A 15,666-nucleotide genomic window follows, 5' to 3' on the forward strand; every position below is an offset into this window, starting at 1 on the left:
AGAAAATTTCGTGGAAGGGACATCTTGGTTTTCAAATCGAATAGAAATAGACTGCTTTGCACACACCATTGACTCTTGCATTTTTCCATCGAAATATCGATTTTACGGCCGATCTGTAAATATACGAACAGTTGGGCTGAGCGGGAACGGCGGGGGGAGAGCGAGGCAGAAGGAGCTGTGACAGTCCCTGCCGCGTCTGCAGGTTTCCTTCCGAGCAGCGGCCGCAGCATCATTTCTGCCTGACAAATGGAGAGAGTGTTGCGAGCTAAAGGAGGAAAAAAAGAATTTAAAAAAAAAAGGGGGAAAAAAAAAAAGCCCCGGGATTTTCTTGGGTGCCTTCTCGACACCAGGTTACAGGAGCACCTTTTCCGGGCTAAAAAACGATTAATATTTTCTCGACTAAATGTAAAAGCCAGGCACGGACAAAAGCATAAAAAGCAGATGAGATATTCTCTATCCGTTGTTTTTCTTACAGAATATCTCCGTAATATTTGTAAACACACATCTGTTTAGCCAGCCAATTAATGTTAAACCAATGTTTGGACTTAGTACACATCTGCTATAAACATGAGTAATGCACAGCATTCGCAGTAAAAAAAAAAATGATTAGAATGAATTAATCCAGCTGATATGTGTATTAAAAGGCATTTAAAGATGTTGTTTTAAGAAGTTCTCATAACCCTGGATGCCATATTTAAAAACAAACATCAGTACGCAATGTTTTGCAGCCTCTTAAACAAATAATCTCGCTTTGATTTAAATAACATTTATTTTACATGACCAAACACAATAAATAACGTAATATACAAAGCTTTATAATTATTGCACATTTGTAAAATATTTTACAGTGAATTCGTACAGCCAGCAATATTTAAAGCACAAAGACTTTATTTACAGTTTCATATAATAACCAGGTCCAAAGGACCTAACATAAAACGAATTTATGTTAATTTTACCAACCAGCGTCCTCATCGATCATTTAATAGACATATATCTATATTTTGGAAAAATGTAAACATTATTGCCAAAATCGTTGTATATACATCCCATACGTGTGTGATCATAGCAAACGATTCCAACGATCGAAAAGGTTGAGCTGGTAAAAGAGTGCTACCTTTTGGTCTATTTTCTTTAGCCTTAAATTATATATTAATTAAAAAATTTCAATGTAAACTCAGTGAACAACGGCTGGTATAATCGTTACTTTTACGTAAGTAGTCTTCCTATTTGTTCTTTACAAAATGAGAAATTTGTGGGTTAGGAGTCTTCTACCGAGCTTTAAAGTTCTCTACCCAGAAAATGTACACGTCTTGTCAGGAATCTTCTCCAGAAGCCTGGGGATATTTCTCCTTTGCCCTTCCCTACCCCCGCCCGAGAAATCTGTCCTGTTGGACAAAAAAAAAAAAAAAAAAAAAAAAAAAAAAAAACAAACCAAAAACTCCCCTACGATTTATGTTCACTGAACAAAACAGCATAGCCTTTAAAATCATTTCCTGAAAGTTCATTATTAGAATATGAAAAAATCCAGTGTCTTAAAAATAGAAGTATTTCAGGACACTTATTCGAAATATATAATAGAGCTTTTTTCCTTTTTTATTATTTTTTCTTTTTTCTTCTTTTGTGAGAGTATACGCGTGTATGTGTGTGTGTGTTCACATTCACACAGGGTCTAAACAAGCAATAGCAAGTTAGATGAGGGCTTCAACTCTTCAGAAAAATCTCATTATGTGAAGAGTGAAGTGGCTCTGTAGGGAGCATTATGGAAATATCTGGGTTTGATTTAATGAGGCTCTTCACATTGGTGGAATATCAACTTAACAGAGAAAAGTCTACCCGGGGCGTCCAAGTTACCAAAATGAAAATTGGCAATTGAGATGATAAGAAAGTGGCTTTCTTGTGCGAAATCACTTCAGGTAACAGAGATAACATTAAATAACATACATTCTATGCACCAAGAACAATGTTTTATGTACCAAGTCTCTTATCTGTCTCTTCTAATGACTTCCCTTAGCGGGTTGTTAGTACTTGACAGCAGGTCTCTGTGCGGGGAACTTTTTTCCAATTCCACATTCAAAGGAGGTCCATCAGAGAACATGATTGGCAATTTTCGTCATAATCTGCACATTATTAGCATCAAAATTGACATGGCAGTAACACTGGTGGTTTTTGATGTGCCTTTCTTCAAGTTCAAGGAAGTCCCTCCAGTAGCAGTGGTTTGGTATAGCAGGTCTCAGTTACCCAGTGGTGGCTTTTCAGAGGCAAAGGCGCGATAGAGATGCGTGAGAAATAAATCCAAGAGCCAGTTTGACCGAAAGGAGGGAAAGACGCTAAGAAAGAAATCAAATTTAGAAAAGTGTCTGGAAGGTAAATGCCTCAGGACAACAGCCTACACCTAGAGAGATTCAAGTATTTCCCAGATAGCGTGGATTATGGTAGTTAGAAAGCGTGAGCTAAAAAAATGCCTCTCCCCATCCTGTCAATCTGACACGTCCCTTCCCGTTACTGGCCCGGCCGCGGCAGCCTCATTAGCTACCGCTCCTCGTACAGAAATACGCGAGACATTTCCCCCCGAGTCGGATTCAAACCGAAATAATAATAATAATAACAATAATTAAAACAATAATAAAAATTTAACAGAAGGAAAAAAAAATCCAGAAACACATTCCCTTCCGCCGGCTCCCCCGTCCCTGCACCCGCCGGCCCGGCTGCCCGCAGCCCCACGGATCCCGACCCTGGGCAGCACCGCGCAGCGCGCCGCGGGGTCGCCTCTGCGGGGTCGCAGGAGCCGCGGAGCGCCCCTCCCGCTGGGCCCCGCGCCCCTCCGCGGCGGGGCGGTCAGCATTAAAAAAATAGACGGAACTTTTTGGCCGAGCCCAGGGGCGCCCCCAGACCCGGCCCTTACCTGCCCCCCCCGTCAACCCCCCTACAAAACGCCCCCCGCCCCCGGGCCCGGGCCGCGGTAGTTATCTGGTGAGCGGCGCCTCCTCCCGCTGGTCCGGCGAGGCGACGGCGGCCTTGCTGAGCACGGCGGCCGAGTAGGGCAGGAAGCCGCTCTCGGAGCGCTGCCCCGCCGCCGTGCAGGGGAAGTCGGCGGCTGCCGAGCCCCGCGAGCCCAGCGCCGAGGCCGCCGCCGCCGCCGCTGCCGCCGTCTGGCTGCTGTGGCAGCTGAGGCAGGAGCAGGGCGCCGAGCCTCCCGGCGGCCCCGAGCCCGCCGCTGCCGCCGCCGCCGCTGCCGCCGCCGCCGCCGCCGAGGCGGCCGCGCTGCTGTTGAGGCCGGCGGCGGCGGCCGGCGCCTGGTAGAGGCCGGGATGTCGGAAGCTGCAGAGCAGCTCCGGGCGGGAGTAGGGGTGCGAGAGGGCGCGGAAGGTGTCCAGCGGGCGGATGGAGGTGGCGAAGGGCGCGGCGGCGGCCCCCGAGGCGGCGGCGGCGGCAGCGGCAGCGGTGACCCCGACGTGCGGGTAGTAGTGGAGCGGTACGTGGGAGTGGAAGGGGTAGGGCAGGCTGCCCGTGGCCGCCGCGTGGGTCATCATGTAGGTGTAGAAGCTGGGGTCGGCCGGGTGGGGCCAGGACATGGCCAGGCGCTGCCGCTTGTCCTTCATCCGCCGGTTCTGGAACCACACCTGCGTGGGGAGACAAGAACAGCGCGGCCTTAGCTCCGCTGCGCTCCGCGCCCCGCCGCCGGCACCAACGGACAGCCACCCACACCCACCGCCGACGCGACGCGGCGCGGCCCGCAGCTACGTCTCGACCGCCCCACTCTTTTTTAGGCCACCTCTCTCCGGCCCCAAGCAATCGCCTGTGACCTTGCCCAGGTGGAGCGGTGGACGCGGGCCCCTTCGGCCCGGGGGCGAACCCATCGATCTGAATAAACGTTTGGCCTTCCAGTTCCTCCCCTTCCCCATGCCCCCACCCCGTTCAGGGCTATGGCTTTACGGTTTTGATGTGTTCAGATTCCCCCCCACCCCCCGCTCCGTATTTAATAGCTGCATTTATTTTCTCTTTCCGTTTAGGAAATATGCTAACGCTGTTAAAATTGGCGAATAATAATAATAATAATAATAATAATAATAATAATAATAATAATAATAATAGAAGCAAGTTAAAAGTTTTCCGTGCGCAGAAGAGGACGAGAGAAAGGGCTGATGGCAGCCAAGGGCTGCCCCGCGAGTCCTTCAGCCCAAGAGGGAAGCCGGCCCGAGGGAGCCGGGCACCTCAGGGCTGCGCCGGGGCCGCGGCTGCTCGGCGGGGCGCGGCGTACCTTGATGGTGGTCTCGGGGAGGTTGAGGGCGGCGGCCAGCTCGCAGCGCCGCGGTCGCGACACGTAGTTCTCGCGGTAAAACTCCTTCTCCAGGCGGGCGATCTGCTCCCGGGTGAAGGCGGTGCGGTACCGCCGCACCTGGTCGCCCCCCGCCGCCGAGCTGCCCAGCGCGCCGCCGCTGTGCAGGCTGCCGATGCCGGCGGCGGGGGCGGTGGCGGCGGCGGGGGTGCTGGGCGCCGGGCTGCTCTCCGCGTAGCCTGCGAGGCGAGCGCACGGAGGTGAGAGCGAGCGGCAGGGAGGCCCCCCAACCTGTCCGGCCGAGCCGGGCCGGGCCCTACCCGCCCGTCCTTAAGGCCAGCTGTCATCCTTACAAATCGCTGCTGCTAATAGAATCGATAAAGTTGGATTTGGGGGATTGGGTTGGGGGGGATTGGGTGGCTAGTACTTCATAACAGCGTTACTCTCCGTAAATGGGGCGGGTTTGGAGACTGCAGAGCAGCCGAGCCCCGGGGAGAGCGGGCCGGGGCTCTGCGCGGCTTTGCCGGGCTACGAGGAGCCCGGGCTCGGCGCTACTCTTTTCCTTCGCGCCTGCTGTTCGTATTTTCGTTTGAGACGTACGAAATAAGAGCAGCCATAAAAGCCTCCTTCTTTTTTTTTCTTTCCTTTTTTTTTTTTTCCCTCCTCGGGCGTTACGTCGAGGATCCCTTCCTTTCCCTGGCACATTTGACGAAAAAGGCATGCACTGTGGCCCCTAGGAAATCCGCCGTTCACCTGGCTCCCCCTCCCCAATTACAGCAATAACAACAACCACCGTCCATCAACATGCTCCGCAAAGCGGGAAGGAAACGAGGCTGTTTCAAACCCCCTGCTACAGGCAGAGGAAAAGTGAACAATGCCCAATTACCCCGAAGTGGACACAGGGCGGCACGTTGCATTTACACAGAGAAGGACACACAGAGACAAATATGGACAGTTTCCTCGCACTCCTTTCTCTCTCTCCCTCTAATTTAATCTATCTATATATGTACACATATATACAGCTCGAGAGACGCCGAGAGCTCCAAGAGCGCGAGGAAAAATAAGGAGAAAGGTTTCCTTAAGTGTAGGTGAGTGGATACTTGTGCCCACGTATATATTCTGGATATATATGTCTACATATCGAGGGATTTGGGCATGCACACACACACACGCGCACGCACCCGCTCAGGATCTGCCTGGGCAGTGTGTCTCGGCTATCGGGATAGCGCAGTAATCGCAATAATATTTTACAGCCTGGAGCTCTGTCTTCAGAAGACAGAGCGCCGGTGCAGACGCTAGCAACTTTGGCGGTGGGTTTGCTCTGGTTTTTAAAGCAGGCTGGCAAAGCGCGGGGCTTAAATGGAGATGATAGAGGAAGAGTTACCTTTGTTACTGTTTTCCTTCAGTTGGGAGGAAGTCAGGCTGGCTGGAGAGCGGAGCGCGGAGCAGCCCACCTCCACATCACTGTTCATATCTGCCTCTTGAGCAACTTCGGAATAAAGGCTGATTTTCTTCCTGCTTTCCGACGGCGGGATTTCGGAGGAGACGGTGCTTTCACTGCTCGGATGCTGAAGATTGAATAAAGTGTCTATTTCAAATTTGCCTTTGGCGGAGATGTCCCCTATAGCGCTGTGCAGGGAGGCGGCAGTCAGTCTCGGGCTGAGGCGACCACTGTGCGGAGAATTTTCAAGGGCCTCCAGCACTGCATTTCCAGCTGAGTCTGACAAATTCGAGAGCCTTTTGCCAGCTGTAGGGCTGTGCAGCCCTCTCTCCATCAGGATCATCTCTTTTCTTATTCTTTCCATCATCTCAGCTTTATAAAAAATGTCAAAGTTGCAGGGCTGGTCCTGTACTAATGATGAGCTGCAGCAGGGGCTAATTCACATTCAGCCCGGCAAGTGTCTCTAAATATTATTATCTCTTTTTGAGGGAGGCGTAAAAATTGTGGGATGCCAAAGCGAGGGAATGACTGGTCAAAATGACCCATACATCCTTTCTAGCCCGAAATGTCATTCATCAAAAAGTGGTGCTCGTCATTAAGGTACGAATGACGCTGTTCGAATAATCATTTATTGTAACAGGTTTATAAGCAAATAAATACAAGCTCCTGTCAGTGGATAATGAAGGCGGCTTCAGAGCAGACAAATATATCCAGGTGGAAAGAAAGAAAGACAAGAAGTGAGGAGTAAAGCTCCTGTCCTTAGCTTCATCAGATCTTGCATGAATTGCTCTGGGGTTTGGCCTCTGGGGTGGAATTGACAGTCTGATTAATAAAATGAGCTGTGCAACATTTCCCCCTTCATTTAGGTGCATCATTATGCTCTGATTTTTGTTTTGTTGCCTTTTAGGTCCTAATGATGCAGCTTCTTTCTCATTTGTCCTCGGACAGAACTACATGCTAAATATTAGATAATGCTTTTCTTTATTATTATTTTTGAGCCGGATTTCAGATCACAACGCGAGGAAATGCTGAAAGAGGACAGGGGGACCGAGAACCTCCTGCCGCTGATATCTCTTTACTTTTCCCTCCCCTTTCCAGACCGCATTAGTACTTTTATTTAGGAATTTACACTGACACCCCCACGCACCCCCTCACACGCGCGAACAACCCTATGCCCAGACTTTATGAGACCGCTGCTGCCGACACGCAACGGTTCGAGTGCACCTACAGCAGTTGCCTGGAAATTGAAGTGTTTATTAGAATCTAATATATGATAATTCTATTTTTTTTTCTTCGTTGCGTTCTTAAATATGAACTCCTTTTTACTTTCTATAATCCTCCTTATCGACGAAGCTAGCCTGCTATTTTCCTCCCCTCTGGGACAATGCTGGCTATAGTACGGTTCGACTTGGGGGAAAGGATAACCGAAAGACATTAAATTCATTCGTGATTTAAAACACTCCGCGGCCGTGCCGCTTCATCCTCCCGGTAGGTTTCTCTCCAGCCCTCTGCTTTTTCCCTCCCCACCGCCAATAAAGTCCACGCATTTAAAACTTAAATAAATTACAATAGAAATCAGTGACGGGGCGGGGGATGGGGGGGGCGGTATTGCCTAGAGGCTTCGGTCTAGCAGAGACAGCACCTCTAGCACCCTCTCTCCGAAGTTACCTGTGGCTCAGTTAGCTCATCCCTCCGCTCTTTGCCGGGTGCCGCGGGGCGCAGCGTCGCCGCGCTGCAGGGGACACGGGCTGCCGCGCTCCGCAGACGTGACAGTCGGAAAGTCTCCCTTCAGTGATAACTTTGCTAGTAATAATGACGCTGATGGCAACCATTTAAACGAAGATAAATCCTTTGTCGTTAGCATGTCTGGAGTGCGCTTCGATAGCTGCCCAACCTTTATTCTCGCCGCGATTTTTTTTCACCCACATCATCTAGCATTTAGACGCTGGGAATGCGAGTTTCATCGCCCCGAGAAACACCCCAGTGTTTCCTGTGATTAAACGCGGGTTTGATTTTTTTAATTTTTTTTTTTTTTTTTTTTTTTGCGAGGAGAGCTGTTTCTGCTAATGTTAGTCACACACATCTCCTAAGTTCTTGTGCTCTTGCGCATGATTCATAGCTCTAAAATGGGATACTTGTCACTTTTTTTTTTTTTTAATAACGTGTTAAAGTCTCCCTAAACATTCCACCAAACATTTAGGAAACATTCTAGGCGTTGTTTGCAAAATCCAGCCTTCCATTAATGAGCGTTTTATGTCAGCCCTTTGAAATGTGAATTTAGACTGCAGTGTGGTGCCTTGCCTTTTACAGCCCCAAAACCAGACAAAAGTAAATACCAACTTTTCCTTGCCCGCGGGCGCGGCGGCCGAGCAGCCCGATGCGAAGGGGAGCGGAGCGAGGCGCAAGCCGCAGGGCGATGGGCAGAGCCCGCGGACGATCCCTCCCGGGCGGCCCCGAACGTGGGATGGGCACGGGGGATTTGCGCTGCCGTCCCGGCGGTACGGAGAGTGTCCCCGCTGCTACACCCCAGCTCGGCATTTACCGAGCGTGGCTGAGCCGACGCTTCTTGGGCTGCAGCAGGCACGGCACCGCCGGACGGCCCGGGGGACACGCAGCCCTGCCCAGGTCCCGGTTCCCCGCTTCCCCCGCTGCGCCCGGCCCCGCAGCAGCCGGCGGCCCCGGCAGCCGGGCCCGGCGGGGCGGGAGGCGGAGCGGAAGCCTGCGGCCGGGTTTATTGCTGTCGTTTGGCGCCCTCGTCTGTTTTCTTAGCGGCTGTAACAGGGCGAGCATCTTCCCCTCCCTCCCCCCCACCGCTCTTTGGGAAACCGCAGCCGAGATACCACATCTCCGAGGCAGCCGTGTGTGCGCACAACCAAAGCCGGCACAACTTTAGAATCCAGAAATGCTACTACACCACTAAAAAGGAGGGAACGCTTTTTGTGTTCTTCAGAGTGGATGGAAAAGGCTATATGAAAAGCCCCAACGTAAGAAAAATGTTACATGCAAGTGCGGCTCTGACTAATCTTTATTAGTGTTATTTTAAATTTTGTACCTTTTAAATAATACTAATACCTCAGGTTACGCACAATACATCTTAACACATACCCACGTTCATTCATAAGCGAGGGAAATAAGGTGTCATAAAAGACTTTAGTAATCTTTCACTAAGTGGATGTGAGGTAGCAAAACCATTCCTTGCCACGCAGTTAATCAGCTCACCCTAAACTTTCAACCCACCAATAAATTAGTCAGCTGATATTTATATTCCCAGCAAACTAAAAGCATTTACTGCACCGATGTGTTCGGATTCTTTGTTGGTTTTGTTTGTGTTTGGGGTTTAAGAAAACAAAAATCACAGCTTAAAAACCCTTTCGGCATATGTTTATATTTCTTCAAAACCAACAGCTGAGCCTAAAGCACCTCTGGCATTACAGTGACATTAGTGGGTTAAAGGGAGAGGAAGTTACAGAGACCGCCGGAATATGCGAGGTTTTGTTAGACGCTGTTTACTCAGTTGTTCGTGAAAATTTAAATAGCTACTTAGGCCTGTGGCCAAACTTCTTTCGATTTTTACCTTGAAAGTTATTACTCGAGGCATCAAAGAATATTTCATTGCTTGTTTATTAAATCTTACCCGGGAAAAAGGGGTCACGCCACTTAATTGAAATGAAGTTCGTATTAATCAGCCAAACAACATCTCGGTCTGCTTTTCGCCAGTCAGAGCGTGCTGAGGAAGACAGGCAGGAGTATCTGCTTTATCCTCCTCGGCAGGGCAGACTGCCAACAGAGGCTCGGGATGGCGCGCAGCGCCTGCGGAGCTATCCGCGGCAGCGCAAGTGGGTGGGAGCAGGCGGCGGGGGCGCGGACGTCGGTCCCGGTGGGAACCGGGGGAGCGGGGGCTGCCCCGACGGTCCCCGCGGGGCTGGGGTCGGGAAGGACGGGGCGCGCAGCTCCCGCGCAGCACCCGCGGCAGCGCCGGCGGCAAGCACGGCGGCGGCGCCACCTGGCGGCTCTCCGGGCGCACTGCGTGACGGGGCCGCGGGCGCTGCCCGCCGGTGCTCTTCGCCGAAGCTGCCCGCCGGCGCTGCCCGCCCTGTCCGCCGGTGCTGCCCGCCGGCTCTGTCCGTCGGTGCTGCCCGTCAGGGGCCGCCTGGCAGCTCCGCTCCGCGCCCGCGCAGCGACTCGGCATGCACCGCGCTCCCCCTCAGCCCCGACTCTCCCATCCGCCTCGGGAGGTCATACATGTAAAGGGCCAGCCTCGGGGCGTCTACCTGCCTCTTCAGTCCTGATTCTCCGTGAAATATCACGCGAGAGCGGTGAAGGACACGAACGCAGTGTGCCCCCGAGTCACGCGAGCCCCGATGCACGGTCCCTCCCCACGTTACCCGGGCTGAGATCCAGCGCTCGCTCGCTTTGCAAGGTTAATGATTACACGATGTCTTCTGGGGCTGCCTTTGCACAAAAACAGGTTTTAATTTAAACGATAAAGCCCTACTCCGGTCTGAAAGCGACTCGGCCTTTCATTTTTAGGTCGCAGCTGCGGCAGGCCGGCGAGCTTGTCCCAGGTCAGGGTCTGTTTCAGAGCAGAGGTGGGAGTCAGGGAGCGGCCAGCGCCAGCCCGTGACCCGAGAGCTCAAGTTCAACTCCCGCAGTGCTCAGCCGACCGTGAGCGCTGCGCCGAGCCCACGCAGGGAGCCCCGAGAAAACTCTCTTCGACCCGGAATGGATTTTTTAAGGCTGAACTAAATAAAGAGATGAGGAGCTTTGGCACAGGTCTACAAGGAAAAAAATAGTTTAACAATTTTCACCTCGCTGTAAAATCTTTTCATCATCGTCACCGGCTTTTTTTTCTTTCTTTCTGTTTTAAGGGGTAAGGGAAAATGTAAGTTCTTTTGTTCTGTTTAGATATTAAAAGTCAACGCAATTTAAAAGGTAACGTCGGAACGCGACAATGGGCATTGGGGAAGGTTTTGGGGAAATATAAATTCTCTTCGTTTGCCTTGTCCGTTTGTCCTGGATTACCTTTTTTTTTCCCCCTACCGTAAATACAAACAAGAGAAGGAGCTTCCTCCAGCCACAGTTACCACCGGCTAATTCTGACGAGGGAGGCGATGAAAAAGTTGGGAGAGACAAGGCGGAGGACAGACAGCAAAAGCTAAAAGCCTATTCTGAAAACTTGAGCAGAATCCTAACTGTCCTAAATCATTGTAACTCCATTTGACGAAATGAGATCATTTCGGGGAGGGGGGCACACGACTTTATTTTTCGGGGGGAGAGCACAGCCACTCTCTCCAGCGATGCTGTCTGTCTCGTGTGTTACGCAGATTCCCGTGCAATGTGTCAATGGAAAATATATTTTGACTCCGCGGGGCTCTGGGCACCCGCAGAGCTGCTGCCGGGACGAGAGGGCTGTCCCGCAGGCAGAGGCCCGGCAAGCGCCGCACACTGCCTTGCTTGCAGCGGAGCAGTGTCGGTGGGGACTGTTCTGCCTAGGGCAGGGGAGACGGCGGGGTGCTCCGGCACGGGGCCGCGGCGTGGTCCCCGGGACAGAGGGTGCGGGGCTTGTAAACTGGGTGGATGCTCTCAGAGATCCGACCTTGGCTCATGAGCTCGTTATTTTTATTCGTGCGCATAATATCCTGCCGTGCAAGGCAGTGCTGTTTTCTACACCCTCCTCAAAACGGCTCATTATGGGATCGTTGACCATAAACCCACCCAAAGACAGTTTTCTGGGACACCGGGTGGGTCTCGTTGAAGCGGAGGTCTCGACAGGGCAGAGGTCCTCTGCGGGCGTCACCGCGGCCGCGCCGTAGTTTATTTTGATGTAACGGAGGTCAAGAAGCAGCGAAAATCTGTGCTTTGGGCGCTCCTTCCTTTCCATGGCCTTATTTAAAATGTCGTGACAGGAGAGAGAATTTCGCCGCATTTATTGCGAGATGAAACACAACGAGACATGGAAATACAGACGGAAATACGTCCGGAGAAACAGTCTCTCGTTTCTCCGGACTTCAGCGTGTTAGTGATGTTTTCACTGGAAAGCTGCGCGCAGGGACATAAAAGGATGAGAAACTTGTGCCTCCGCACACAGTCCTTCTAATTATATAGGGTTTCATATCCTGAAAGTAAATTCTGATTCGGCTTATAAGCGAGTGAAACATGTAATCACGTCTGGCTCACTTCTTAGCTGATTATGAAAAGATTAATAACAATTAAGTGGTTAGAGCTAATGAACGTGAACTCGTGCTTGCCAGCCGGTTGTTACTGTGATTACTGGCACCCGTTTGACATTCCTCATCCCGCTTCCAGAAACTGCCGACGATTATTAGACCGGCCACACCGCAGGGCTGCGGGACGGCCCCGCCACCGCCTGCCCGGGCTGCTCACCCCAGCCCCGAAATGGTGTCGGCACTGAGTTTCACCTCCACGGCGACTGTCTCTCTACTCTCCTGTGCCTGAGCCTCCGTTGGGACAGCAAGCACAGCCCCAGATAGAAGTTTTTCAGTGGGAGCGGACTTTTCCTGCCCACAGCCCGCGACCTCTCCGCGGAGATGCCGCCTTCCCCAGCAACTTGTTGCCCCTCCGTGCCCGAGAGAGGGCTTAAGTATCTGCAGTACGCAGCCGCCGGAGCGACAGGAGCCGGCCCAGAGGGGCAGGGGCTGTGAATCGTCTTCGGAGCACTCTTCATTTCCAGCTCTGCTCGTTCCTGCAATTTCCCTCCCGACTCAGCGGGGGAGTCGAGAGAGACGACAGAAGGATTTGTCACAGTCTTGGGAAGTCACCCCCAGAACAACCGTCAGCATAAGCAAACGCTGCGTTCTAGCTAGGCTGCCTTACCACGACATGAACTGACACCGCAAGGAGAAAAAAGCCACATCTAATGAGTGCCAGGTTTAGCATCTTGCGCTCAGCGCAGACCCGGTGCCTCTTCCTGGCTAGTAGCAATATGTGGGGAGGTGGGGGTGTCCCACATGGACCGAGAGCTCAGTAGAGCCGGGAGACCCCTTCTCTCATTGAACAAAGCCCTTCCCCTCCATACATCGCCGGGAAGGAGGGAGGTGGGGAGAATGGGATACAAAGACAGTGTTGGGTTTTTCCCCCTGCCACAGACACAACATTGAGCTGAGGTCTCGCCGAGGATCCGGTCAGCCCCCTACCCGCGGCTTCAAAAAGGGCCCCTGCCCTTGGCTTCAAAAGGGCCAGCGGAGGACCCTTGGTCCCTTGGTCCTCCGCTGGCCCTTTTGAAGCCGCGGGCAGGAGGAAGCGGGGGGAGAGAGGGGGATGAAAGCAACAGAGGCGAGGCGGGCCCGGAGGGGCATCACCGCCGCCCGCCCAACTCCTCCCGAGCGCCAGGGCCGCGGCGGGGCGGGAGCGCAGCGGCGGGGCGGGGGTGGGAAAGGGGGGGGGCGCCGTCGGTGCGAACCGAGGGGCTGCGAGGCGAAAGGGGCAGTGCGGGCAGCGGGACGGTCACATGTTCCGACGGCAGCCTATGAGCAGCCCCCCGGGCTGCGGCAAACTAATCTGAAGCCGGCCGCCCCCACCCCCGTCCCCCCTCCCAACCTGGACTTCGTTTTTATAAACGTACCGCCAGGATCCAACCTGTTGGAGGCAAATAACCATTTGCATCATGCCCGGCCGGGGACCGAGCCGCCGCCGCCGCCGCCCGCGATGTGCAAGGCCATGAGCAAAGCAGCGAGCTGGGAGATGGACGGACTGCGCGGCGACAGCAGCGGTGGCGGCGGTGGCGGCGGCGGCGGCAGCGGCGGAGCCCCCGGGCAGTGCCGTAATTTTCTCTCCTCGCCCGTTTTCGGGGCGGCGCACACGGGTCGAGCGGCCGCCGCCGCCGCTGCCGCCGCCGCCGCCTCGGGGTTCGCCTACGCCGGCGGAGGGGAGCGCTCGGGGGCGGCGGCAAGGCCCGACCCCCCAGCCAAGGACTGCCCGGGCTCCGCCGCGCCGGCCGCCGCCCCCGCGCTCGGCTATGGGTATCACTTTGGCAATGGATACTATAGCTGCAGGATGTCCCACGGGGTTGGGATCCAGCAAAACGCCCTGAAGTCACCCCCCCATGCCTCCATTGGCGGCTTTCCCGTGGAAAAGTACATGGACGTCTCCAGTCTGACCAGCACGAGTGTCCCCGCCAATGAAGTCTCCTCCAGGGCGAAGGAAGTGTCCTTCTACCAGGGCTATACAACCCCCTACCAGCACGTTCCTGGGTACATAGACATGGTCTCAACGTTTGGCTCTGGGGAACCGAGACACGAAACATACATATCAATGGAGGGCTATCAGTCTTGGACTCTGGCTAATGGCTGGAATAGTCAGGTTTACTGTGCCAAAGATCAGACACAGAGCTCACACTTTTGGAAATCGTCCTTTCCAGGTACGAGAGGGAGAGAAATTTTCCGACCTGACCCCCCCCCCACCCTCCCCGAGCCTCCTCCGACTGCCCGTCCCCTCCCCCGCCCCCCGGACCGCAGGGGCGGCCTGCCGAGGTGGACACGCTGCACAGGCATTCATAGAGCCGAGAGAGAGGGGGGACGGTGGACTTTCCTTTTTCCTTCCCCCTCACCCCCACCCCCTCCATCTACCCCCGAGGAAACCTCACCCCCTGCTTTCCACCCCGCGGGATAGACCCCAGGCACCCACCCCCCTCTCCCGGCCGCCACCCAGCGTCAGGGCCCCAGATCCCCGTCCCACGGGCGCCGGGGCGGCCTCGGGCTCCTTTCTGCTGCTTCCCTAGGCTCCGGGTTCGTAATTCGCGTTTGCATTTTGCAGGACGACGGCTCGAAGGGCTGAGCTTCCCTGCCTCTGGGGCTGGAGATTGACCCGGCCCCAGAGCACTTAAGAGACCGCGAGTAGTGAGGGCACTGAGGCACAAACCACATGCAAACAAACCCGGGGAAACACACACCAAAGCGATTTCTGTGTGTGCGCTGCCAGGACCGACCTGCCCCCGGCCCCCCAGTCAATGCCCCCGCCGTCCTGCGTGCTCGCTAGCCATGCATGTCTGAAAAGTGATGACAGTCAATCAAGGTTTTGGTGCTTTACTAACGTGCAAATAATGGGGCAGTGTAAATAATAATAAACTGTAAACAACCCGGCATTATTTATTTGCCCGGGAAAACCAGTGCCCAACCAGTATCAGCTAAGCTTTAAAGGCCTGTAATAAAATTCTAATTTTTCACATAATGTCTTTTACAATAGGAGACGTTGCACTAAACCAGCCCGATATGTGTGTCTACCGGCGTGGGAGAAAGAAGCGAGTGCCGTACACAAAGCTGCAGCTTAAAGAACTCGAAAATGAATATGCCATTAACAAGTTCATTAACAAGGACAAGAGGCGAAGGATATCCGCGGCCACAAACTTGTCTGAGAGACAAGTTACCATTTGGTTTCAGAACAGGAGGGTGAAAGATAAGAAAATAGTCTCCAAACTGAAAGACAATGTATCTTGATCTATTAATTTCGGACAGTGATGGATATATAAACTCAATTTACGGCCAGCTAAAGACTTTTGGAAAGACTTGAAAATATATTTAATTTTTTTTTCCTTCTTCCAGCGGTGGCGAAATTTCGGGAATTGTTTTCCACGAAAGTCAGAGTTTTTCTGTCAGTGGAAGGGAGTGCTGACAAATCTTGAATTATAGTTCTGTTTCTTCCTTTTGAAAAATAATAATATTAATATTAATTATATTTTTTCTTCTTCCCTCTAGGCCAGTATAAACGAATTTAAGTATGTTGAACGGTAACAATTATAACTTTCTTAAATGCTTAACTCTTGGGGGGGGTGGGGGGTGTCTGTATTTTTTTTTCTCTGAGCAACCGCCAATGCCAAAAAGTGTCAGTTTTGATTTGCTATCGTAAACTTCAAAGCTCGCCGAGTAGGGAGGAAAAAAAAAAATCAATCTGAAAACTCAAGAAAGCCGGAGTCCGGACCCGCGGCAGCACCCGA

At 52.8% G+C, this 15,666-nt stretch overlaps 2 protein-coding genes across 2 annotated transcripts; one reads left to right on the forward strand and one right to left on the reverse strand.

Moving 5' to 3' along the window:
- Window positions 1–2,963: 2,963 nt before the first annotated feature.
- EVX2 (even-skipped homeobox 2) lies at window positions 2,964–6,084 on the reverse strand (the record flags this gene model as incomplete). The annotated part of the gene is made up of 3 exons (XM_084264730.1): window positions 2,964–3,620; window positions 4,259–4,515; window positions 5,661–6,084. The coding sequence occupies 3 exons, from the start codon at window positions 6,082–6,084 to the stop codon at window positions 2,964–2,966; spliced, it is 1,338 nt and encodes a 445-aa protein (XP_084120856.1).
- Window positions 6,085–13,418: 7,334 nt separating this feature from the next.
- HOXD13 (homeobox D13) lies at window positions 13,419–15,169 on the forward strand (the record flags this gene model as incomplete). The annotated part of the gene is made up of 2 exons (XM_084264350.1): window positions 13,419–14,094; window positions 14,919–15,169. 2 exons carry the CDS (start codon window positions 13,419–13,421, stop codon window positions 15,167–15,169), a joined length of 927 nt encoding a protein of 308 aa, XP_084120476.1.
- Window positions 15,170–15,666: the final 497 nt, after the last annotated feature.

The sequence above is a fragment of the Gallinula chloropus genome (assembly GCF_964237585.1).
Source record: "Gallinula chloropus genome assembly, chromosome: 5".
NCBI classification, from domain to species: Eukaryota; Metazoa; Chordata; class Aves; order Gruiformes; family Rallidae; genus Gallinula; species Gallinula chloropus.